Source organism: Carlito syrichta, unplaced genomic scaffold (assembly GCF_000164805.1).
Source record: "Carlito syrichta isolate Samal-C Ts95f unplaced genomic scaffold, Tarsius_syrichta-2.0.1 Scaffold307339, whole genome shotgun sequence".
In the NCBI taxonomy this organism is placed as follows: Eukaryota; Metazoa; Chordata; class Mammalia; order Primates; family Tarsiidae; genus Carlito; species Carlito syrichta.
Window position 1 is genome coordinate 1 of NW_007251435.1, and position 26553 is coordinate 26553.

The window sequence follows — 26553 nt, forward strand, 5'->3', positions numbered from 1 at the left end:
CCAACTGATTCCTGACAAAGTTAACAAAAAATAAACTGTGTGGGAGAAAGGGAAGCGTATTCAAGAAACGGTGCTGGGTAATTGGCTAGCTGTATGCAGAAGAATGGAGCTAGACCCCTCTCTCTCACCATGTACAACTCTTAACTCCACGTGGATTAAAGAATTAAACATAAGGCCTGAAGCGGTAAAAGTTCCAGAATGAAACTTAGGAAATACTCTTCTGGACGTTGGTCTAGGTAAAGAATTTATGATGGGCTGGGCTCGGTAGCTCAGCCCGTAATCCCAGCACTTTGGGAGGCCGAGGCGAGTGGATTGCCTGAGCCTGTGGGTTCGAGACCCACCCGGACAACTTGGTGAGACCTCATCTCTATAGTAAACCAAAAAGTTAGCCAGGCATCATAGTATGTGCCTGTAGTTCTAGCTACTTGGAAGACTGAGGTGGAAGGATTGCCAGAGCCCAACCGATCGTGGCTGCAGTGTCTGGGTGCTTGCCACTGCACTTCAGTCTGGGCGACAGAGTGAGACTCCAACTCAAAAAACAAAACAAAACAAAAAAGCATTTATGATGAACACCTCACAGAGAAATGCAACAAATATGAAAATAGACAGATGGGACTTAATTAAATGAAAAGCGTCTTCACAGTAAAACAGATACCAGAGTAAACAGACAACCCACAGAAAGCGAAGAAATATTTGTAAATCACATCTCTGATGAAGGACTAACATCCAGAATCTACAAGGAATTCACATAATTCAACAAGAAAAAAAAAAAACCATCAGAAACTGGACAAAGGACAGGAGCGGACATTTCTCTAAAGAAGAAATAGAAGTGGCTAATATTAACACATGGGGAAAAATGCTCACTATCACAAATTTTCTAAGAAATACACATTGAAACTACAAGCTAGCTTCTCACATGAGTCAGAATGACTATTATGAAAAAGTGCAATAACAGCAGCTGCTGGTGAGGTTGTAGAGAAAACGGAAGGCCCATATGTTGCTGGTGGGAACGTAAATTAGTTCAGCTCCTGTGAAAAACAGCACGGAGTGCTCTTAGAGAACGAAACGTAAAGCTATCATTTGACCCAGCAATCTCACTACTGGGTATCTACCCAAACGAAAAGATATTATTTTATTAAAAAAGACACTTGCACTCATATGTTCACTGAAGCACTACTGACAGTAGCAAAGTCATGGAATCAACCTGGATGCCCAGCAGCGATTGATTAGATAAAGAAAATGTGGTACATATGCACCATGAAACAAAGCAAAACAAGACAGAATTTATGATGAACACCTCACAGAGAAATGCAACAAATGAGAAAATACATGGGACTTAATTAAATGCAGCCAAAAATTAAGGATGAAATCATGTCCTTTGCAGCGACATGGCTGGAGCTGGAGGCCATAATCTTACATGAACTAGCTCGGAAACAAAGCCAGATCCTCTGTTTTCTCATGAGTGGGAACTGAACAGTGGGTACACGTAACACAGTAGACACTGGAGTCTGCTACAGAGGGTAGAACAAGAAGGGAGCGAGGATGGTAAAATGACCGATTGGGTACAGTGTTCACTCTTTTGGTAACGGGTATACTAGAAGCCCAGGCACCACCAATGCAATATACCCATGTAACAAACATGGGCTTTTACCTTTGGAAGGTAAGATTTTAAAAAGGGAAAAGAGTTCCCAAATTGGAAAGGAAGATGTAAAATTATCTGCTTACAAATTAGTTGATGTGAAATGTAGAAAACCCTTAAGATTTCACCAAAGAACTATAAGAACTGAAGCTAGTAACTGTGTCACTGGAGGCAACCACTTTGGGAAGGGTTTGGCGGCAATGACCACAACTTTATGTGTGCTTGCTCTGTGGCCTAGCACTCCCCTTCCTGAGGATATGCCCAGCAGAAATACCCACGTGTCCCCCACAGGGAAAGTGTACCGAAGTTCATAGCAATGCTGTGGGTCAGGGCCCCGTCTGGAAGGGCCCCACATGTGCCCAGGAGTGTGGGTAAATCTGTGGCTCTTTATGCACACAGTGGAATCATGTCCTGAAAGGGAGTTCAGGGATCCACCGTGGGCGACGCATGAGGACTGACAATCAGCGTCGACTGGCGGTTCCCTTTTTTTTTTGTGTTGGAGTCTCACTCTGTCGCTCAGATTGGAGTGCAGTGGCCGCTCCCGGCCACCACAGCCTCGCCTGCTGGACTCCGGCGATCCTTCCGCCTCAGCCTTCCTTCCAAGTAGCTGGAACTACAGGTACACACTACCACTTCTGGCTAATTTTTTGATTTATTGTAGAGATGAGGTCTCACCAAGTTGCCCAGGTGGGTCTCGAACCCGCAGGCTCAGGAATCCACTCACCTCAGCCTCCCAAAGGCGCGGGATTACAGGCTGAGCCACCGAGCCCAACTCGGTTCCCTTTTTAAGACAATAGCACCGAGCCAGAGGAAGTTGTGCCAGGAGATGAAAGTGGTTTTCCTTGGGAGCGACAAGACACCAGAAGGGTCTCTGGTGGATTCTGGGAGGACTGATTGCTCTGTTTCTAGATCTGGGTGCTGGGTGCAGGACGAGTTTAGTATGTGGGGGAAAAATCATTGTGAATTATATGCTCATGGAATTTACGTAGATATGAAAGCTTAATTTAAAAATCAGATTGTCAACCTAGGATGAAGGAGAAACCCTCAGCCTGCCGACCGATCCCGCCAAAGGCCACGTCCAGGTGACTGTGTGGCTCCCCGCTTTTTGCAGGAAGGCTGATGCCGGGCGCTGATCACTGCAGCAGCGTCCTGGTGAAAGCCAAGGCCCAGGGCTCCACCACACTCCTCCTGAGCTACAGGCACAGCCACGCCCCCCCTGAGTGCCAGGATCACCGTCGCTGCCTACCTGCCCCTCAAGGTGAGCTGGGGCCCCGCCCACTTCTTCCCTGAGGCAAACCCTCCCTTTGCTCTGAGGAATCTGTGTGACCGCCCTGTTGTTCAGAAGAGCTGTCAGCATTCATCCTCTCCTTGGCATTTTTTGTCGGAAAGCAGGGATCGATGTGAAGGAGGAGAGTCTCCCTGATGAGGCCCACGGTTGTTCATGCCCTGTGGTCCCCCAGGCCCGCGCGTGGCAGCCTCTGGGGGCCCAGGCCTGCGCAGCTCCCCCTGTGAAGGCAGCAGTATGGGCGGTGAGGGCTTCAGAAACCTTTTCAGCAGAGGTCCGAATAGGGGGGTGCTTCTGGCCTGCTCCAGGTACCCTTCAGGGTCCCACAGTACCCCAGACTTGGGAGCGCAACCCTGTGACAGAGCAGATTCTGGGGCCTTCAATTCCTGGGTCGGGTCGGATTCCACATTTGCCCGGTGTCCCCTCTTCCCATCTGAGGAAGGAGGGAGGTGCTCATGCCGTACGTGGTATAGAACACAGCCCCAGCATCCACACCACCCTCCTGAGTCTGAGTCCAGTCTGATATTGTCCTGGGGTTAAGTTAATTTCCCTGGGCTTCAAAGTCCCTGCCTGAAAATGACCAAAGACAGCCCGTGTCACAGGGTCGTGGTGGGATTCACTAAGCTCGTGAATGGAGTGGGCTCAGAATGGCCAGGAGGTAGTGAGTGCTCAGCCAGGATCAGCCAGTGTGGAACGTAAATGGAGGGACCTGGGTCCTCCTCCAAGAGCAGGAAAGGTGACTTTGCATGAGGGCTAGGAGCTGGGAGCTTGGCGGATGCAATTGTCACTTGCTCTGTTTTAACCCTTCCTCATACTGAAGAAGCCCAGACAGGGTACATTGGTTGAGACTTCCTGGTCCTCATTCCAGTGAGGGCCGTAGGGCTATTCCGGGATCCCCCACTTCCTGGGCTGAGCCAGCCAGCCCTTAAATTTCCTTGCCGTCCCGTGTCAGCCTCGCGGACAACGGCCCTGTGGAATGTGCCTTTTTTCTTTTCCTCCGTCTCACCCATTTGAGGGAAGCTGTGTGGCATGAGGACCTTTCATCTCTGAATGCCTAGCCCCATGCGAAGTGCCTGTTTCGAAGCAGATGCCAGCCAAAGGTGGTCTCGCTTAGAATGAGCCAGTGAGAAAGTGTGTCCGTGGTCACCCTACCAGGATGGAAACCGAGGCCTCCTGACTTCCAGAGGAGACACAGCAGACACTTGGTAGAAGTCTACTAATCAAAGACCTAGCCCTGCACCTCTGCGCCATCCTTCCATGAGCTTGGCACATAAGCATGAATTCCTACCTGTGCCTCCCTGCCAGAGGCCCTTGAGAAGAACCAGGGCAGAACACACGTGGCAGCCTTTCTCCTTGGGAAGTGACGTTCAAGCCGAGAGAGGCCAAAACCGCCCCGAAGTCGTGTGTCTTGTGTCTGCTTGCCCCGGACAGCACAAAGCACAGAGCGCCGATGGCATGACAGTTGAGAGTGAGGACGTCATGATCCCCTCCCTCAGCATAGCTCTGGAGTGGGTGGGAGCATTCCGCCAGCCGGGTGGAGAAGAGGACAGCAGGTACTCCAGGGGATGCCCCATGTTGGGCCTTCCAAGAGGTGGAGCCTTTCGGGGGGTGGAAGGAGGCTCCTGGGGCCCTTCCCGGCTGCTGCGGAGGGAAGACCTGGACAGTTGGGTGGCGCAGTGGAGGCCGATGTCCGAGCTCGCTGCTCTCAGCTGCGATGGAAGGTTGATGCAGTGGACGTGTGCCTCAGCAGGGTGGCTCCGTTCTGGACAGTGCTAGAGAAAGGGCAGTATGAGTCTCGTCTTTTACCTTCTGCCTGCTAGCGGTCAAGGGTAGGCTTCTTTTCAAGGATCAGAACCCCAGGTGGCAGGGGCTTCATCAGTAGAGCAGCTTATTTCTCTGTCCCGTGTGAGGCCTCACACCGGCCAGTGTGGCAGCTCCACAGGGGTCAGGGATCCCAGCCTCTGTCTTTCCACTTTGTCCTCCTCTGGGGCTTGCATCCTCTAGGTTGCCACATGGCCCAAAGTAGTTTCTAGAGCCCTAGTCCTCACATCTGCCTTCCTCACCCCCACTGAGTTAGTTGCCTTTATTAGCCTTGTCAGAAGATTAGAAGAGCAATTTCTTTTTTTTTGAGTTGGAGTCTCACTCTGTCGCCCAGACTGGAGTGCAGTGGCCGCTCCTGGCCACCGCAGCCTCGACCCACTGGACTCCGGCAGTCCTTCCGCCTCAGCCTTCCAAGTAGCTGGAACTACAGGTGCGCTACCACGCCTGGCTCATTTTTGATTTATTGTAGAGGTGCGGTCTCGCCAAGTTGCCCAGGCGGGTCTCGAACCCACGGGCTCAGGCAGTCCACTCACCTCAGCCTCCCAAAGTGCTGGGATTACAGGCTGAGCCACCGAGCCCGGCTAGAAGAGCAATTTCTGCCTGTGACTCTGTGATCACAACATTGCCCATCGGCCACTCTTGGCTCCAAGAGAATCTGGGAAATATTTTCCCTGGGCAGTTCGCCACCCTGAATACATCAGAGTTCTTTTCCCCCCCACACACCCTCCCTTTAGGCTCTCAGAATGGGAAAGTCCAATAGGCCAGGTCACATACCTGTCAGCCCTCAGCCCTTCAGGAGGAAGCCACCCTCCTTGTCCACCAGGGCTCCCCCAGGCAGTCTCTTCTCCACACAGCCCTGCTTTATGGACCACCCAGTGTGCCGCTGGGTCATGCCATGATGTTTCCAACACAGTTTCCACTTGCCCTGAATGCTCCATGCATTCTCTTCTTCTCCCCCAACTGGGTGACCTATCCTTTCAGTCCCAGCTAAGATGTCTGCCCCTCTGGGGAGCATCCCCGAGCCCTGGACGTGGTGTATTATGACCTGGATCCCTAAGCTCCTGAGCGTCCTGCTGTCTTGGTTCAGAAACCTTCCACCATACATGCACTCACTGTTTCCACCATCTGAAACATGGGCCGCTGTCTGCCGAGTCACCCCTCCCTGACTCAGCCTCTCCTGCGGGCCCCAGGCAGAGGCACTACTGGTAGGGAGCAAACGGGCGCATCTGCAGTGGAGTGGAAGGGCTGCTCCATAATGGACCCTCCAGGATGACAGCCGCACATGGTGCGGAGCCGCCTTCAGCAAGCTTAGGTGTTGGGTAAGGTGTTGGGTAAGATGGCTAGAAAGGGAGGATGGGCCAGAATTACTAAGGACCCCAAATGTCAGGATGAGGCGCTGAAATTGTCTTCTGGGTGGAAAGCTTTTGAAGAGGCCAGGACCCCAGTGGGAGTTAAACTGGGGAGGGGGCCACTGAAGGGGCACGCCTGGGCCTGTCCCTGATGGCTGACTCCCTTCTTTGTCTCACTGGCACCAGGGCTCCCTTGGTTGTGGGGAGGGGTGTCACAGCCTCCTGGCTAGGGCCTAAGACCCCGACAGGTCCCCCCAGGCCCTTTGTACTCACACTCTCGACCCTGTGGGGTCCCCTGCCCTGGGGGCTGCCCTGATTCTGAGCCGCTCAGGTCCTCACCTTGAGGTCTCGCTCCCTTGAGAGCTGCGCTTCCTCCAGACCCCGCCTTGCCTGTCACCTGCACTGCACTCTGGCGGCGCCTTGTCATTCGCACACTGGGGCGCCTTGTCATTCGCACACTCTTATCTTTTCATCCTTGTGTGACAGTAGTTGCTCCCTGAGGGCAGGCCCTGCGCCCCTGGTGCCTTTCACATGTGTGACGCAGGAGCGGTGCTCAAATATGCCACTGTGAGGGTGCACCAGAGCTGGGTCGGCCCCGGCATCTCCCTCGGGTGTCGCGTGGCAGGATGCAGAGCTAGGTAGCGTGTCGCCCAAGGGATGAGGGCCGTCCTGTCCTCTTGTGAGCCAGCTGGGATGACTCTTCCACGTGTCCCTGCCCTACTCCCTGGCCTGGCCATCGGCTTTACTGCTCGCTCAGCCCCACCGGCCCCCCACGTGGTATGCACCGCAGGCTCTGAACCGACCATTTGCTGTGAGGCCCTGAAGGGCAGAGTGTGTCTGGAGCGGAAGGCAGGATGAAGGGAGGCGGCCTCCAAGGGGACGTGGCCATTCGTCTGGGCTCAGGAGCACCAGGGTCGTGTGTTCCATTTGTGATGGGTGGCCAGAAGCAGGTCCCCGACCTGGCATCTAGGTCTGGGCGTTGCCCTTCAGCATGACCTTCCTGTGCCCGTGCCAGCCTCCACCGAGCTTGGAGGCGAAGCTCTAGGTGGAGGAGGTGAGAGTGAGCCCAGGAGAGGTGACCATCTACAACCACCCTGGCGTCCAGGTACGGCACTCGCCTTGCCCACCATTGTGCCCGGCCCCTCGCCCTGGTTCCCCATCCCCCTACTCCTCACCCTCCAACACGCAGCCTGACCCCTCCCTGCATCTCCCTCCTCTAGGTGGAGCTCTGCATCCAGGAAGGTTCAGGCTACTTCTTTCTCAACACCAGCACTGCAGATGTCATCAAGGTGACCTACCAGGAGGCCAAGGGTGTGGCCATGGTGAGCTTGAGCCATCTGTTCCCCTGTTGGTTTTACTTCCTCATCTGGGCCATTGTGTGGTTCAGGGATGGAGTTTTTAAGAAGCTGTAATTAGCAAGGTCTTTCCCTTCTCTGATTCATCCTGCAACTTCTAGTCATTTCCATGCTACCTTTGTGAGTTTCCTCCTTCTCCACAAACTACTTGCTACCTGAAGGTTCCTTTCCATCAGTATTTTAATTAAATATTAAAATATTAATGAAATATTGTTATGTAAGCTGCATTATAACAACCATGAAGAAACTTGCTTGAAAAGATATACGGGTAGCCCCCTCGGGTCCCCTCCCACTGTGGGAGCTCTTCTGTCTTCTCAATATCCTGTTGTCTAGGAAAAACAAACAAAAAACCATATATCACCTTCTGCTTTCCCATGTTCCCTTTTGCCCCTCTTCCTATTCTTGCAAATACTGACTTAGCTGTGCCCTGCAATAGGAAAATTGAGCATTCTGCTTTTTTCAGTGATGTTATCCTACGTTTTTATGTTTTTCTATGTTGCAGTGTACACTGGCTTATTATTTTTATGCAATCCTTTGTACTTTAGGCATTCTCTTCTTGTATTTGGGTTGTTTAAATTGCTTTGTCTTTTAAAAAATGTAGCAAGAACACAGTAGTGTAAAAACAAAAATTGTCCTACATGTCTCCATATCTGCGTGAGGGTTATTATGCAATTATGAAAACTGACCTGACTTTAAAAGGAATCTCTCACTACTGAAGGTGTAATAAAGCCACTCCCATAAGTCAGAAATACAGGGCAGCTCAGAGCAAAGATTCCAGGCTGACACCCACCCTAGCATGTCATTTCACCACAGTTGTGCTGTAACCTTTGGGCTGCTCTGAGCCCAAGACCTGCTTTCCCTCCGTTAAAAGGGGTAGCTGTCATGCCAGCATCAGAGAAGATGTTCCCTGGACTCCAAAGAGACCTGGGTTGATTCAGCGCTAGGTGTGTGGTGGGGATTCTGATTGTGTGGTCTCTGAGGACTGGGTAGAGTGTGACTGCAGGCCATCCTTAGGTCCTAGTGTCAGTGTTTCCTCTTGTCCTGGCCTTGATCATACAGGTAAGCCCATGCAGGCTGGCAGCAGCGGGAAATACCTTCCTAACTTTAAGGAAGGCCAACATTGGAATTCACCTTTGCAGTTACCTAGTCCCAGAGTCTCCGTTCAGAAACACAGCCAGGGCACCTTGCCCACCGCTGTGCAGTAAGTAGATGGTGTAGTCGGAAATCAAACATGTGTCCCATCACTTGCAAGATTTTTTCGGCCTTCACTCCCTGTAGTTCAATTTCTGACCTTTGTGCATCCACCGACTGTCTTTACGTGAGGCTCACAAAGTGAACTGCACCTGGAACAGGACAGGGGTAAGGTGAGGGGAAGGAGCAGGGGGTGAGGAACAAAGCTGTAAGTGCTGTGCTAAACGGACTTGACCCTTAGCTGCAGTGTTGGAGAGTAACAGGAAGTGGTAGGGTCTGTGGCACACTAGAGAGCGCAGGCTGTGCCCCTCTAGCTGATTTCTCTCTGTGGCTCTTATTTATTAACTTTTTTAGAGAACGGTCTTGCTGTGTCACCCAGGCTGGGGTGCAGTGGTGTGATTGTAGCTTCTTAGAAGCTCAGCTCCCGCGAAGGCCAGGACAGGGAGGGCAAGGCTGGAGGGGAGGCCCATGGAGGGCTTGCCTCAAGGAAGGACAGGCTGGAGGAGGGGACCTCCATGCAAGGGAAGGGGCCAAGAGGCCGTGGCGCCCAGGAGGGGATCTGATTTTTGCAGAAGATCCCAGTGGGCCTCAGGGGCCAGATGTGCCCGGGGCCACACAGCCAGCCAGTGCCCAGGCCGGGGTTCCGCCCCTGCCCCTAGACCTGAGCTGGTCCTCAGTGCACGCTGCCCGCCCTGCAGGGCACAGCTGTGTGTTCTGTATACAGAAGCTTCCAGCCCCACATGGGCGTCTGCTCCTCCACTCACCCTTCCTTGCGGGGAGCCCCTCTGGACCCCGCTGTGTGTGGTGAGGGGGATCAGGTGGCCAGGGGCTGCTCCTGGCCCCAGGCGCCGCTCTGCCCCAGGCTCCCCGGAGTCCTGAGGCCTTGGGGCCTGGGCAGCGGGGCAGAAGGGAATTGGCTGCGGTGACTAGCCCTGTCCACATCAGTCCTGCCTGGTGGGGGATGCACAGACTGGGCTTCTTCAACCCTGCTCCTTCCCCAGGAAGCCCATGTGCGTCCCACATGCGACTTGTCTCTGCCCCATGGGAAGGGGCGGCCTTGCACGGGGCGCCTCTCGGAGAGCTGGGAAGAGCCAGCTGCAAGTCTGGATGAAGGGAATGTTCTGGGCAAGATCACAACACGCCCGAGCCCTGGCCCCAGCTCTGATGTGGTCTGCAGCCCCCTGCATGCGGCCCTGCCATCTCTGGGCTCAGCCTCCCACTGGCGGAAGGAGCCAGTCGGCCCCCGTGGTCCTGGCAGTCAGCAACACCTGTGTCCCTTGCCCTCCAGTCCCCTGTAAAGCACCTACGGATGGGGTGGAAGGGTGTGATGGGATGTCACTGCTCTCCCCCCGTCCCACCCCTGCTGCCCTCAGTGAGGGACATGGGGTCCCAAGGACAGAGGACAGAAGGAAGAGCCACACAGGCACAAACTCTCTGAGAATCAGCTTCACGTGGGCGCCCTTTGGCCTAAAAACTCATTATCTGCGGAAATAGTCTGAACAGCCACAAATGCTCAATCCTATTTGTCACATCACGACCTGCAGTCAGCTCAGGGGGCGATTCTGTGCGCTCAGCAGGAAGGGCCGGGCTCTGCACCCCTCAGACACACTGTAGTCCACACTGCAGTCCCGACGCGGGCACGACAAGCATATTCCTAATGTGCCCTGAACGACACGGGACGGGGCTCCAGACGCTGAGCTGAGAGCACAGACCGGATGAGGGGAACCCGGACACGACCTCACGCGCCACACGCCCCCAACCAGGCGGGCCGGGACCGGGCCCAGGTGCCCGCACCAGCCGTCTCGCAGGAGGGAAAGATGGCGATGATCGAATATTTGAAGAATTCTGTATTTTTCAAGTTTCCACACCAAGCAGGCAATCCTTTGATAAGCAGAAAGATAACACATACCAAATGTAAAACAGGAGTCCGGGCAATCACTCACCCGAGACTGACGTCCGGAGGTGTGGGGGGGGCCTGGGGAAGCCCACCTTCCCCACCAGCCAGTAGGTCTCCTCTATGCCCTTTCCCTGGAAGAGGGGGGGGATGCAAAGGCCATCCTGCAAGAGCCTCCGCAAAGGAGTCTCCTCCCAGAACAGCAAGGGCAGAGCGTGTGACACCCATGGCTTGGCGGAGGGCCGCCTAGAGCCCGACTCTGCCACTTCCTCGCTGTGTGACTTCAGGCAACTCACTTTACCTCTCTGTGCCTCCGTTTCCTCATAAAGTATCTCATAAAGCTATAAGGATTAAATAGGTGAGTATTTCTCTGTTAACAAATAAGAAGTCCTGAGCTGTACGATGAGCAGGTCTGGCGTGCTAAGACCCCAGGATTCCACCCTCTGGGGTTCTCTCCAGCCTCCACTACCGAAGGATGTGGTGGGCTCGCCTGGGATGGAGTGCAGCCGCCTAGAGGTTAGGGGTGAGGGGCATGAGAGTCCTCTGTTCCTCAGGGACACCCAGTGCCCACCTCCACCCCCCAACAAGACCTACCTGCCCTGAGGTATTCCAGTGCACTCTCCCCAACCCCAGCCACCCAGAGCAAAGATGCTGGCCTCCACAGGCTGTGTGACCACAAGCAAGTCACTGCCCGTCTCTGATCTACCCCTGCTACTCTGACATTCCACAGTGTAGTGAAATGAGGAGTCCCATGGAGACCCAATCTCTGGGGTCCAATCTGCCTTTAAACTAGGCTGCTCCAGTCTCCCCGCCAGACCTGGCTCCAGCTGAGGAATCAAAGGAATAAGAAGAGATGGGGAAGGATGAAGTGTCATCCATAGGACTACCGGACTATTCCCTTTATCATATGTTCACATTAAAAAAAAAGAAGGCAGGCCAGGCATGGTGGCTCACGCCTATAATCCCAGCCCTTTGGGAGGCTAAGGCAGGAGGATCACTTGAGACCAGGAGTTTGATACTAGCCTGGGTAATATAGCGAGACCCCATCTCCACAAAAGTAAATCAACAAATAATAAAACAAAGGAAAAGAACACAGAGGTTACAGAACTTTCTCTGCCTTTGAGGTGGGTATGGTATGCCAAGAACTCAATGGCACACTATAATCGCAGAGGGCTGGTTGTGGGACTGGTGGGTACACACAGAAGGCATGGCAGTCACTGCTGGGGGAAAGGAGGAGAAGGAAGGGTGTTCTCGGGTCAGGGCATGCTTCAGTGAGAGGTGATGTCTGATCTGGGGTTCTGAGGGATGAGTAGGAGCCCAACAGTGCAACGGAGAAGGCATGTGCTTTGAAGCCATCAGACCTGGGTTATGAGCTCCGTGACTTTCACAAGTCACTTTGTCTCTCTTACTGAATTTCTTCAGCTATAAAATGGAGACAAGTGTAATCCTTTCATTGTTGCTACGAGTAATAAACATGTTGATATGTGTCATGCACCAGCGTGCTCCGTAGATAGGTCATCGACAGAAGCGACTTCTCTGCCCTGGCCCAACCTCTCACGAGGAGTCAAATGGCTCCCAGGGAGAAATGCTTCCTTAGAATGTGGGGAGCAGAGAGGGCATGTAAGGTGGTCAGCTACACCCCCAACTCCAGGCAGTCACACCAATCAGATGGGAATCATTCCTGCAGCCCACAGAAACTGAACCCTTGGAGATTTTCCCACCAAGACCAGGAGATTCTCTCACCTTCAGCTCAGTCTGACCTCTGGTGTCAATTTTGTAACCTTCATCAAGGCTGAGCAGTGTCTGGACAGTGCGTTGGCTGACATGAATTCTGTATGCTGAGCGGAAAGATAATAAGCATGTCACCACCTGGTGACAGCATACCTAGTATCTGGCAAAATCGCTAAGAGCCTGCAACAGCTACAGTTCCAACCAGTCATACACAGAACTAGGATTTGCACAATACCCTTCTTCTGGCTCTCTCGTTCCCGAAAGAGACTCCGAGGAAAAGCAAGTTTCACAGATTGAATGTTGAGGAAACTCAAGATGAAGTCAGGACTCCTAGAGACACCACTTCTACTTGTAAGGAAGTCTGTGAAGGCTGAGTCAGACACAAAGTTTTTATTTTTATTTCAAGAGCAGGGCTTCCACGTCTGGTTATGCAGGCTGTGCACTGAGCAACGCAAGGGAGTATACAACCTATCCACCAGAAGCAGAGGCCCTAGGACTTTAACATTTCCAGCTGCTCTCACCAAGCCATCATGGTAGCTCCTGCTGCCAGCAAGGGCCAAAAATGTCAGGGATGCCTTCGTGGTGGTGTCAGCTGCCCCAGCATAACTGGAGTGGGCATGTGGCTGAGCAAAAATTGACACTTTAAAGGGTCTCCTCCCGCACAATGGGGAAACCAAGGCTACAAGAAGAGTATTTTGCTCAAGGACATGAAGCAAGCCAGCCGCAGGGCTAGGACCCAAGTTTCCTGCCTCTTGGGTCACTCTTTTCTCTGCTAATTCCTTCATGAGATCATCCCCAAACTCCATGGAAAAGGACCAAGGACACACATCATCTCCTTCCAGTTGCTTTATCCGTAGCTAGGGTATGCTGCCACCAGGTGGTGGTTTGGTTATTGAGCACTACTTTAAAGAGCCGGGTACACAAGTTATTGAGTCCCTCCTCTGAACAGGACAGACTTATGAGATATGCAGCCCCGTGGTCTCCATCTGGGACACAGTGTTGACAGTGTCCCCAGAGAGGCAGTACCGGGGCATAGTGAGACCCACGACCCCTGCCACACTGGGCCCTGCAATGCAAATATGCCCCAAGAGCTGACAGCCTCACCCTTCCCCTCTTCCCTGCGTCCCCCCCACACACATCCTGGGCTGCAGTTGGGGGGCGAGGACAGCACTACCCAGAGTCTCCGGTGACATCCAGAGAGGATGCGCCGGGCTCTGGGCTGGGGGTGAGGGACCCGGATCTGTAAGCGTCAGCCCCTGCTCCTGGGCAGCGGGGAGAGGTGTGTCACCTGTGATCGAGGCTGCAATGAGGGAGACACGTTAGAGAGTGCAGGACCTGTAAAGCCAGCCCAGAAAAGGACCCCTATCTCAGCTCTGGGGGGGGCTTCCTGGAGGGGGTGACACATGAGCTATGTCTTGAAGGATGAGGGACCAAGTGGGCAGGAAACAGGAGGCACAGAGGCAGAGAGCCCACCGGTGCAGGGGAACTGCGAGCAGCTGAGTATGGATGGAGGGCCCAGCAGGGCACGGTGGGAGATGAGACCAGAGCAGGGAGCAAGGGACTCGGGGACTATGGCGGGGGAGCGGTGAATATGGACTTTATCCTGCAGGTGACGGGAACCTTGGAAGAAGGGGTGGGGTATGGGAAGGGCGGATTAGAGACTCTGGGCTCTCTCCCAGGCCCTCTCAGCAGACATTTAGCTGTTTACAGACACAGGATTCTGTCCTGCGTCTTCCATCAGACTATCAGCTGTTCAACGTGGACTTAGATGCCTTTGACAGATGCTGAGACCAAAACAAAAAACAAACAAACAAAAAACCCTCATATATATGAATGAGGGTGACTCCCCAAAACCTAGAATGATCTTTCAGAGGGTGGACCCCTTGTAGCACACAGGCTTGCCCCGCGAGGTGATTGTTCTAGGAACCCATCGGCATCACTACCAGCTAGCGTTGTTGTGAGAGGCTGCGTTTGGCTTCAGTGACTTTTTTTTTCCTTTGAGATTCTTTCAATGCATTTGCCCATTTCAGGGTGGGTGATTTACGAGCGCACCTACTCACACTGTGCTGAGTGTTCAGCAGTTTTTGACCAGAAGTGGCATGGCCCCAGTGTCCCACCCTCCCTCTTCACCCAGTCTCTCCCTGAGCAACTTTTTTTTGTTCCCCCAGATGAAAAAAGTCCTCAGAGGGAGACGTGTTGCCCACGTGGAAGAGGTGAAACAAAAAACGGCAGGAGCACTAAAAGGCATCCAAACTGACACGTTCAAAAACCGTTTTTGAGCAGTGGGAAAAGCATCTCGATAGGTGTATTGCATCCAACGGAGAATACTTTGAAGGTGACTGAAGTTTGAACATGTAAGAATAAATACACCATTTTTTATAAATAAATTTCAGGGTTTTGGGGTCCCCCCGTGTATGTGTGTGTGTCTTAGCATCACAGATTCTTTGATTTATAACACATTGAAACCTTCAAATAATAGGAGGGAAAAATTATAAAATGGTTTTTTCTTTCTTTCTTTTTTTTCTTTTTGAGTTGGAATCTCACTCTGTTGCCCAGGCTGGAGTGCAGTGGCGTGATCATGGCTCATCACACGGCTTGACCTCCTGGACTCGGCATCTTTTCGCCTCAGCCTCCCAATAGCTGGACTATCCCAGAGGTTTAGACTCTCAGACGTGCAGAAGCATGCCAGCAGGGGTTTCCCAGGTGATGCCCCAGGGAAGGCTGGGAGACTGACCTGGCTCCTCACCCTCAGGGTTCCCAGGCTGCTCCTAACTGTCACCCCACGGTCCCCAGCCTGAATGCAGGCCAGCCCTGATGCAAATAGGCACGTCGGGTGCATGCCTCATCCAGAAATCGCCTGCAGAGCTCGGGATGTCCAGGGCCATGTTGGCGACCTCAGCTGCATGCCAGCTCCCGCTGCGCCAAGACAGTCCCGAGGCCACCCTGTAGGCGTCCCCGACGGTCTCCACCTAGAAACGGCAGCCTTCACACTCCAGTGTCAGAATACATCCCCCAGCCTGTCCCACATCCGGCCACACAAGGCCACCTCGGGAGCTGCCCCAGCCCACCCCTGGGGTCTCTGGCCCACGGGGCCACCCCTGCCAGGCCTCTGGTTCCAACTGCTCCAGCACAAATCAGACCTGCCCATTCAGGGGGCCTGGTGCTGCCGGCGACCTTTTTTGTCTCTGGCCCCAGACCATGAGCTCCTTGGTAGCAGACCCAAGAGCCCCATTGGCACAAGGCCACAGCAGCAGGTCAGGGCTCCGCAGGAGAGAGCCATGCACACGGGACACCTCCCATCTTCCATCCTGCCGGCCTTCCAAGGTGCACTGGAGAGAATGTCAGTTCTGGAAGCAGACAGATGTAGGTTCAAACCTGGCTCTGTCATTCACCTGCAGATCGCTTCGCCCGTATGAGCCTCAGTTTCCCCTTATGTGGAATGAATACTAGGAGTCAAGTAGTTAAAGCAGGCATATCAGGGCAGAATAGACAGAGTCCTCCCCCTCCTCAAGGTTTTGGAGAAGAGCGGCTCCCATTATCTCCCAGTTGGAAGGGACTCCACCTGTCTCCCACCCCCGAGGCATGTCCCACCTAAACCTGCCTTTCACCTGGCTCCAGTTCCGCCTCCTGCCCCTGACCCTCACACCTGTTCCCAAGCAACCTCTCTGTTCCAAGGCCCTGCGGCAGGTGCTTGGGACATTGGTGTGAGTGAGACATGACCTTCCTTCCGGCCACAAACTTGCCAAGGCCAAGTCCGACTAGCCCTGCGTCTTTCCATACTGTACCACCCCCCCAGCCCCGCCCATGTCTGGGCAGCAGCACCCCCTGTTGGGCACTCCTGCACTCTCTCAGCACCTGGGGGAAGGGACAGCGATGGTTCCCCTGCCCATTTGGGGTGCAGGGATTCCATAAGCCTCACACAACATTCGCATGGGGACTGTGCCCACTCCCTATGCCCCCTCACCTCTCCTCTCCCCCACCACAGCAAGGTGACCCACCCTAAGCACAGCACATTCCACTCTGACGTGTACTCACATAGGGTCCCTGTGGCCAATGGCTGAACATTTATAGCCCACCTCCCATGGCCCACCATTCAGGGCCTTCTCGACTTGCAGACGCTCCTGACTTGTTTGCTAATGGTGGCTCCTGGCTCCCCAAGCTTCACCTTTTAAGAGACACTCTGTGCTTGCCAACTTCGAGAACTGGATCGCAGATCCCTCTGCCTGAAAAGCTCTCCCCAGCCTCCTTCTGTTGGAATCCTACCCTCCATCAGCTCCAGAAAGAATGTCAGTTTTGGAATCAGACAGATAGAGGTTTGAGCCCTGGCTCTGCATTCACCTTGACAGACCACTTCACCTGTGTGAGCACCAGTTTCCCCTTACGTGGAATGAGTATCAGAGGTCAAGAATTTACCTCTAATACTCACATTGTTCTAGTCCACAAAATCTTCCTAGTCACCAGCTGGGAGAAAGATGTCTCCCTCCTCCCCCGCCCTGTGGCCTGCTGGCTGTTGACCAGCCGTGGAGAGGTTGGGGCCAGGGATGTCACCTTGCCACCCCCGTTGTGCACCTTTCCACAAAGGAGAGAGACCTTCCACACCACGCCCCAAGAGGGAAAAGCATGAGAGCCCCCGGCTCTTCCTCCCCTCCTCCTTCCCTACCGGAGGGGGAATGCCTTATGAGGTTGGCAAGACTGGAAGAAGGACTAAGTAAGCTCTTGAACACCCAGAGAGTGCTTATGCGCCAGACACGGCCCCAAACACTTTACACACATGAGCTCATTCCATCTTCACAAGGCTTCTAGGATATAAATTTCCTTTACAGATAAAAACTGGGCCACTGGCCTTAAGTCACTTGCCAAGATCACAGCACAGTGAGGGTGTGAACCTGAGCTCGATCAGGGTAGCTCCTGAGTCCATGCACTGCGCTGCCCCGGAGACGCCTGGCTCGGGCCCTTCCTGTCTCTCCCGGGAGGCTCTGCTCCTGTCTGGCCATGGCCAGTCCAGGCTTCAGGCAGGAGGTAGCTCTGAAGGTTGCTGACCTCTGGCCTCTCCTGGCCCACCAGGCGTGCCACTGTGATTCAGGGGGCGCACCTGTTCTGGGGACCTCACTCTGCCTCACAGGGTGCCTCACAGCCCAGACCGGGGAGGAGGAGAAGAAAGCCATGGTGGCCAGACATCCAGACCCATTCTCCGAACTGCCCAAGCTGATCTCTGATCTCTGAGCTGCTTGACACCTGAGCTGGAAAGGAGAGTGCAGGGTGATGAGTAACCACTCCTCCACCCCCAGAGGCAGGAAGATGGCCAGGTATGGGCCCACCTCTGGGGGCTCAGACTCCTAAATGTGACGCACTCTGACGCCTGTCACAGTGGGCTCCAGGTTACATGAGCACTGTGGCTCCTGGACACAGATATGTCTCCTTCCACAGATGGCAGGACATAGCCAGAGGAGAGGTGAGGGCAATGGATTCCATCTGACAAATGCAGCTGTGAATTCTAACTCCACCACTGACTTGCTGTGTGGTCCCGGGAGAGTTGCTTACCCTCTCTGAGTCTGTGTCCTCATTTGTATACTAGGGAAGATCATCCATACCCCCTGGGGGCATTGAAAGAGTTAAAGCTGGGCATGGTGACTCACACCTGACTCACTTTGAGAGTCTAAGGCATGAGGATTTCTTGAGCCTAGGAGTTTGAGATGAGTCTGAGCAACATAGCAAGACCTCATCTCCACAGAAAAATTAAAAATTAGCCAGGCATGGTGGCATGTGCCTGTAGTCTCGGCTACTCAGGAGGCTGAGGCAGAAGGATCGCCTGAGGTCGAGGCTATGGTGAACGGTGATTGTGCCACTGCACTCCAGCCTGGGCAACAGTATGAGATCTTAACTCAAAAAAAAACAAACAAGGTTGGGGGAGTTTAAATGAGCTGCCCTATGACAACCCCCAGACCAAATCGGCCTTCTGCAGGTACGGGCCCCTGTTCTTCTACGCCTCCAGGGGGGAACCCAGCTCCTGGTGCTGGCAGGTGCTCCACTTTATGGTGGTGGGTGAATGAACAATGGCACTTTCTCTCACATGCTAAGCCACAGACACTCTCCTCCCCAGTCTACGAATAGGGAACTGAGGCTCAGGGAGGTGACAACCAGGACAAGACTCGCACCCAGGCCGGGCAGCTGGGTGAGTCCCCCCCAACCATGGTGGAGGGTGGGGGTGGGGGTGAGGGTGGGGAGGAGGAGGTCTGCTCTGGACTTGTGTCCATAAAAGCGCTCACTCAGCGTGAGGGAGGGGGGCGCGGACCCCTCAGAACCAGGAAATGAGTGCCTGGCTGGCGCCCAACCAGGACTGGATTAAAGAGAGAAACCAGATCCTGCTGGGGATGGAGGGGAAACCGAGGCGGATGGCGCGAGTGATGAGAGACGGGCTCACACATTTCTCACATCTGGAGGGGTGTGCGGGCCTTGTTTTATTTCATTCTGCTCCGCCAGCAAGATGCAGACCTCTTGGCCAGAGTTCAGAGCAGATCGGGAGGCGTGATTCAGAGCTGGGAGGGACACACACGTGGGGGGAGATGAGAAGGGGAGGAGGAGACAGGGCCAGGGTGACTCAGGGCAGATCAAAGCGGTGGGGTTCCGCCAGACGAGGGGAGGAATCTTCTCCTGGGGCTCCAGGGGCCAGCGCGGCTCTGGAGGCAACGCCTGCGGACTGGGGGCCAGTGCAGAGACAAGGGTTCCCGCATGGGCCACCCGAGGGAAGCTGTATCCTTGGATGTGGGGGCTGGGTTGGCCCGGGGGTGCCCTGGACAGAGCGCCAGTGGTGGACATGGCAGGTTCCTGTCACTGCTCTGCTGCTTACCAGCTATGTGACTCCAGGCAGGTCACCTCCCATTCGGTGTCCTCCTCATTCAGACACCAGACACTTCCTGAGTTTCTGCCGTGCATTGGACACTGCGGGCACTGGAGACAGAGTAACTTAGGGTGGGAACGTAGCATGCTGCCCAGGGGGAGTCATGAGAGCATCAGACAGGGGCCCCTAACCATGTCTGGGAGGGTGAGAGGGCAGACCTGAGGCCAGAAAGATGACCAGGAGGGAGCCAGGCGAGGAGGAGGGAGAGTGGTGTTCTAGGAGAAGAGAACAGCATGTTCAAAGGCCTGGTGGTAGAGACAGCAAAGCGTGTGTGAGGAAGCTGGGGGTCTACAGAGGGGTTGTGGCTGGAGACCCACTTAAGAGGAAGGAGGAGCCAGCTCCTGGAGGGCTTGCGGGCCACTGTGAACCTGTAGCTTTATCCTGAAGATGTCCACATCCTGGGAATGATGAGCCTCCCTGAAGAACTCCCAAGTTCAAGTCTCAGTTTCACATCCCACTGGGAATCCAAGGGGTGACCCCCCAAAACTAGAATTATCCTTTGGAGAGCCGGCCCCTGGTAGTACAGGCTTCCTCCACTACGTAAGGGCTCTAGGAACCCATCGGCATCAGTGGACCAGCGAGCCTTGGTGTGAAAGGCTGTGTTCAGCTTCAGTGAATTTTTTTTTGGCAACTCGTGAACGCGTTTGCCCATTTCACGATGGGTGATTTGAGTGTTCAGCAGTTTTTGACCAAAAATGACATAGCCCCTGTTCCCCACCCTCCCTCTTCACTCAGTCTCTCCCTGAGTGACTTTATGTTGTTCTTTCCCAGGATGAAAAAAGTCCTCCAAGGGAAACGTGTTGCTCATGTGGAAGAGGTGAAACAAAAAACGGCAGGAGCACTGAAAGGCATCCAAACTGACAAGTTCAAAACCGTTTTCAGCAGTGGAAAAAAGTCTCAATAGGTGTATTGCATCAAACGGAGCGTGCTTTGAAGGTGACTGAAGTTTAAACATGGAAGAATAAGTACACAATTTTTAAATAAATAAATTCCATTTTGGGGGGGTCCCCTCGCGTATGTTACCCAATAAGCCACTTGGCCTCTGTCACCTCATTTTCCTCATCTGTAAATTAGGGGTACCAGTACCTACCTCACAAATTGTTTTACTGAATCGGCGGGTTAATACATATAAAGCACTTAACATTGGCATCTGGTATACAGTAAGCGCTCGATAAGTGTTGGTGATTATTGTTATAGGGATACTATAAATGGCGCTGTCTGCCGATCGCCGGGCACCTCAAGAGTTGGTTCTGTCCTCAGAAACTCCCTTCCCAGGCATCCTTTTCAGCCTGGCTCCAGCCCTGAGGGCCTGACCCTCCCTGCCCCTGCCTCCTGAGGGGGCTGTGGTTGGACGGGGACTGGTGGGTCACACACTGAGGATAAGACCAATGGAGCCGGGGGTGGTGATTCCTGGGACCTCCCTCCCCACCTTCTCCACCAAGGCCCCGGCTCCTGAATCCAAATGAGGGGCAGGGTTGGGCTGGGTGCCTCCTCAGCAGGGGCAGAGCTGAAAAGCAGCAGGCAGGAGGCGACTTGCCCTTGCCATCCACGGCTCACACCCACTTCTCTGTGGGGGCAGATCCTCCCTGCCTCTGTGCCCTGCCAGGACGGTGCTCGTTACTCAAGTCCCCGGTCAAGGAAACGGGCCCAGAGAGAGGAGACCACTAAGCCAAAGCCACACACAAGCTGGTGGCCAGGCTGGGACTCAGACCCAGGACAGAGAAGTGCGTGGGGAAGGCCTTGAAGGCACTGCCAAGGCCCCCACTGCCCTCTCCAGTGTTCCCTCCCCTCCCCTCTGCTGGCGGACTTCACATCCAAGCATCCCAGCCCATTCAGTGCTCCTGCACTCACCAGACCCTCTTGGCCTCAAGTTCCAGAACATTCTTCCCCTCTTGCCTGCCTGGAGTAGTCATGCCCAGACTGGACAGTGCTGGGAAGGCGGCACCTCTTCCAGGAAGTCTTCCCTGTTCTTGACACTCCTACTCCTGGCTGAACTGGGGCTCTCTCAGCCTCCTCTGCCTCCCTGGATGACCACTTTCATACTTTCACTGCAGGTCGTCCCATTTACCCACAGGACTGAGAGTTCCTTGAGGGTGGGGACAGGAGCTGACACATCTGTCTGCCTGTGCCCAGCACAGCATCAGGCAAAGAAAACCCTGCCAATAAAAATTGTACAGGAATGGATGGGTGACCAGTGGACAAGTGAACACCGTGGTCAGTTAAATACAAAATGGCCCCCATGCTCCCTCCTTCTTCATATTCACTCTATTGCAGTATGACTTGGAAACTTCTCCCATCAAGAGGTGGGGTTTATCTCCTCACCTCTTGGAACTAGGCTGGCTTTCGTTTTGACCAATAGAATACATCAGAAGCTGCAAGGTGCCTGACCCTAGGTCAGATCTCAAGAGGCCTGCATATTTCTGTCGTCTCTCTCAGAACCCTGCCACATCATGGAAACAGTCCCAGACTACACCATGTAAACAAGCCACGCCATGAAAACAGTCCCAGGCTAGCCTGCTGGAGGAGGAGAGATCTATGGACCAGAACTGAGTTTGCCAGCCAAGGCTTCTGAGATGTGACAGAACCCAGCTAAGATCAGCAGAGCAGCCTCCCTCACCCATAGCTGACACAGATGTATGAGTGAGTCCAGAAGAACCTTCCAGCCGACCCATAGGCTTGTGAGCAGTAATAAATGCATATCATTTACACTGTTGGGTTTGGGGGTTATTTGTTACACAGTAATAGCTAACTGATACAAACACACACATAAAGGAATGGAAGTAAATCTACAACATAGACACCGTAGGAAAGGCAAGGAGGAATCACCAGCCTCCTGGTATACTCACCTCATACACGTCATGGCTGCCCAGAACAGCATCAAACAGCATGTAGAGATCGTTGAGCAAGCCCACCACCTCGATGGGCTCACTCAGGGCTGAGATGATGGTGAAACCCACAGTGTCACTGAAGTATATGGTAACCTGGTCAAAGTACTCTGGCTCTACAGTCGCCCTCACTTTCAGGACTTCAGCCACAGACCTGAAGGGATGGGAAGGGCCAGAGTCACAAGGTGGGAGGTGTGCTGATCTCACTGGAGCAAACACCTGTCCCTGCCTGGGCATTGCTTTCTCTCAAGTGAGATGGGGCATTGTGCCCTCTCCTTGCTCCCAAGGGCATGAGAGGGCAGAAATTCATACCCAGCACAATCCCTGGCACATGGTGAGGGACATGCCTGTAGCCCCAGCTACTTGGGAGGCCAAGGCAGGAAGATAGCTTGAGCCCAGGAGTTCCAGGTCAGCCTGGGCACCATGGCAAGACCCTGTCTCTAAAAATAAATAAAAACAAATAAATAAAATAATGTGCTGCATATAAATAAAATGTTGGGTAAACATGAATGAGTGAATTCATAGAACCGAGATTTGCTGAGCACCAACTCTGCTTCAGGTCCTGTGCTCGGAGCTGAGGCTAGAGGCACCCTCGAGCCCCAGGGGCCACTCACAGGGGCAGCATCTGGCAGAGCAGCCTCTCCGTCTTCTGTCCTTCCAGCTCCAGCTCCTCAGTTCACTCCCAGATCAGACCCTCTAGGTCCTGGGAGTACTTCTCCAACATCTGCAGCATGGAGTCAGCCACGCTGGTCTTGCCTTGGTTGATGCTTTAGAACTGAAGAGGGAACAAACCAAAGTCCCAATTCATCCATGAAGGTCAGCACACCCAGCCCTCAACTGGGAAGCAGGCGACCACAGGACTGAGCCGGACAGAGTCCCTCCCTGGAGGAGCTGCACTGTTGTGGGAGCATGTATGAGTGACAGAGATGGTGGCTCTGATGAGAGATGAGCACGATCAGCTGTGAGGAGAAATGGGACCGTCCTGTGTGGGCCGAGCAAGCAAGAGGACCTCACAAAGGTGCCCGTACCAGCCAGCGCCACCATTAGAAAACAGCCAACCCTACTGCACTGGGTCTCATGTCACAGCAGGATAGGCATTATTTGTTCTTAAAAATAGACAGGGAGGGATGAACGGATGGATGGATGGATAGACAGACGATAGACAGATGATAGATACACAGACAGATACATGTTAGATGATGGATAGATCAATAGATGACTGATACAGATAGATAATAGATAGATAGAGGATAGATAGATAAAGATGGATGAATAGATGATAGAAATGATAGATGAGATAGACGATACATCGTTAGACAATAGGCAGATAGATACATGATAGCTAATAGATAGATGATAGGTAGATAGATAGATAGAGACAGTTAGATATGGATGGACAGATGAATGGATGAATGGATGGGTGGATAGATAGGATACATGCAGACTGTCATAGCCAGGCGTGGTGGCATGCGCCTACTTCCAGCTACTTGGAAGGCTGAGGCAAAAGGATCGCCTGAGCCCAGCAGGTTGAGGCTGCGGTGGCCATGAGTGTGCCACTGCACTCCAGCCTGGGCAACAGAGTGAGACTCCAACTCAAAAAAAAAAAAAAAATTAAGGACTAGGAAAAATAAAAGCACCACAACATAAAATAGTAAAAAATAGGTGAGGATATTAGGACCAAAGAAGAATAAAGGTTAAAAAAAAAAAAAGTTAAATCCAGGAGGAAAGTCTGTATGCAAAATCCATGCTAGAATTTGGTCACCATATTGGATAAGAGCTTCCTAGCAACACAGCAAAGATAAAATCTATATTACACAATCCATGAGTCCAAGAGACACTGGAGCATTAAACTAGTGGATCAAAAGAGACACAACTACAGCTAATGCCAAACAAAGAGAATTACCTTTCTTAGGTGTTTATGTGAGGACCCTTATGTGTGGTCACAAACTGCACCTTTACAATAATCTCATAGGAAATCTGGCAGGAGACTTACCAGAACCTTCTCCAATGTGTTTGCACTTGCATCTCCCCAAAGTGCAGTCACCAGGAGAAGCAACTTTGATGGTCAAAGTCAAGGAGTTCATGCTTGTCTAAATCCAGCATCTGGAATGTGTGTGTGTGTGTGTGTGTAGGGGTGTGTGGGTATAGATATGTATAGGGGAGTGTGTGTAGGGATATGTGTGTGTGTAGGGGTGTATGTGTGTGTGTGTGTAGAGGTGTGTGTGTGTGTGTGTGTGTGTGTGTGTGTGTGTGTGTACGCAGGAGTGTCTGTGTGTGTGACTATGTACCTCTAACCTCCACTGGCACCACTTCTCTCAGCCAAATATCTGCAGGGTAGGGAGTGGAAGCAGCCCCTGGAGTGCAACTATTTTGTATTGTCCATTAAAGGTGGGTGTGGCAACTGCTGAGCTTAAGACACCAACAAGGACATGAAGCTGACTCCAAGGCCACCACTATATGGAGAGTCACCACTGTACAAATGAAGGGATGAGGCATCTGAGGTCAAATAACTTTCCAGGGAGCACACAGTGGTGGGATGAGTTTCAGACTGGAGTCTTGTATATACTAAGGCGATCACCAGCCATCCCACTGAATTACTGGATTATTTGGAATGCCCCTGCATTGTTCTCCTTGGATTTCCTAAGAACACAATCACATGATTACAAATAACATCTACAGTCTTCTTCCTTTCTAATATTTGTTTTCTTGTCTAATTGCATTGGCTAGTGCTCCCAGAACAATATGAAATGAATATAAAGTCAGGTCTTTTGACTTTCATGTCAATGTTTTTTCTCCTATACTTCATCTGTAATCCCAGTACCTTGGAAGACCGAAGCAAGAAAATTGCTAGAGCCCAGGAGTTTGAGACCAGCCTGGGCAACATAGCAAGACTCATATCTACAAAAAATTCAAAAAATTAGCTGGATATGGTGATGTGCGCCTGTAGTCCCAGCTACTGGGGGTTTGAGACAGAAGGATCACCTGAGCCCAGGATGTTGAAGCTGTGGTGAGCTGTGATCCATGCCACTGTACTCCAACCTGGGCAACAGAGTAAGATTCCAACTCAAAAAAAAAAAAAATCACTTATCTCACTGGATGGTCACATATATCTGGAGAGTTAGGCCAGAGTCAGCTATCTTTCCAGGTTTCATATAAAGAGGCTGAGCTCAACGGAGCCATGAACTTGCCCAAGGTCAAGTAGCAGGTAAGTGGCAGTCTACATGTGAGTCCTGGCATTCTGACTCCTAGCCTCCCCTCAGCGAGATGTGACTCCACCGTCTTTATGCTGAATACAGAGTTCGCCCATACACTTCTTGCCACAGAGCCTTGGGCAGGGGTGTTTTCCCACAGTCTTCTCACTTAGGGCAAAAGCTCTCACCCGTCTCTGATGCCCTGGAGAGATTCCAGGCTGGCGTTTTAAGAACCGGCTGCTCATCCTGGCTCCACTGCCCACCCTCACCGAGACCCCTTGGAGCTCATTTACTCTGAGTTGAGATTTCTTGTCTTCCAGAGCTAAGTGGGGAGGGAGGCGGTAAGAAGGCGGATATGCGATGTGGGAGGGCTTCTCGAGGGACACCTGTGGGCTTCTCTTCCGTCTGTCTTGCTACTGGCTGCCCCTCCTCACCTGCCCTGATGTCCTCTTGCTTGCTGAACGTCTCCGCGGCAACTTTCCACAGTGGCCAGGGAATGCAGGGCAGGAGGTGAGAAGCTGTTGCCTAAGGGTTGCTATCGTAGGGCCATCCACTGACTGGGTCAGGCCCACACACGACACTGCCACCCACAGGCTCACACAGACTTGCCTTGCCCCTCCCGTTGCGTCCCCAAGGAGGACCTGGGGGACCCCAGGGCCCCTGGCATCTTCCTTCACTGATTCGGGAGTTGGCGCTGTCTCCACAGCCACAAATGTCCTCTCTGCTCTGGTGCTAGGAGACAGACAGACAGACCCGGGTTTCTGCTCCTTCTGGGGGCTGTTGTGAGGATTAAAAGAAGGAAGCGGGACATTTGGCATGGGGCCAGCCACTCAGGAAGGCACTGGGCAAATGTTCCTGGAACTTGTGGTCCTGAGGAAGCTCTGCTTGAAGATGTTGGAGTCACATCTCACCTTGAGAAGGCTAGGAGTCGCACCTCAGGCTGACAGTGCTAGACGGTGTTCCTCATTGCAAAGCGTTTCCAGGACCCAGCGACAGCATGGGGCTCCCACTGGGTAAAGCGAGGTGAAAGATTGAGCCATTTCTTTTTTTTCTTTTTTTTGTGTTGGAGTCTTATTCTGTCGCCCAGGCTGGAATGCAGCGGCACACTCACGGCCACCCCATCGTTGACTTGCTGGGCTCCTGTGATCTCTCTACCTCAGCCTTCCAAGTTGCCAGAACTATCGGCACACACTACCACGACTGGCTAATTTTTTATTTATTGTAGAGACGAGGTCTCACCAAGTTGCCTGGGCTGGTTTCGAACCCATGGGCTCAGGCAATCCACTTGCCTCAGCCTCCCAAAGTGCTGGGATG

General features: G+C 53.0%; 1 protein-coding gene across 1 annotated transcript in view; it reads right to left on the reverse strand.

Moving 5' to 3' along the window:
- Positions 1-10087: 10087 nt before the first annotated feature.
- The window catches only part of LOC103266817 (olfactory guanylyl cyclase GC-D-like), a 40419-nt gene continuing 23953 nt past the window's right edge, over positions 10088-26553 (reverse strand). The window contains 7 exon segments of the mRNA XM_021715740.1: positions 10088-10122; positions 10584-10668; positions 12278-12372; positions 13233-13331; positions 15060-15234; positions 22010-22202; positions 22663-22823. Coding sequence (XP_021571415.1) covers positions 10088-10122; positions 10584-10668; positions 12278-12372; positions 13233-13331; positions 15060-15234; positions 22010-22202; positions 22663-22823 — 843 coding nt within the window.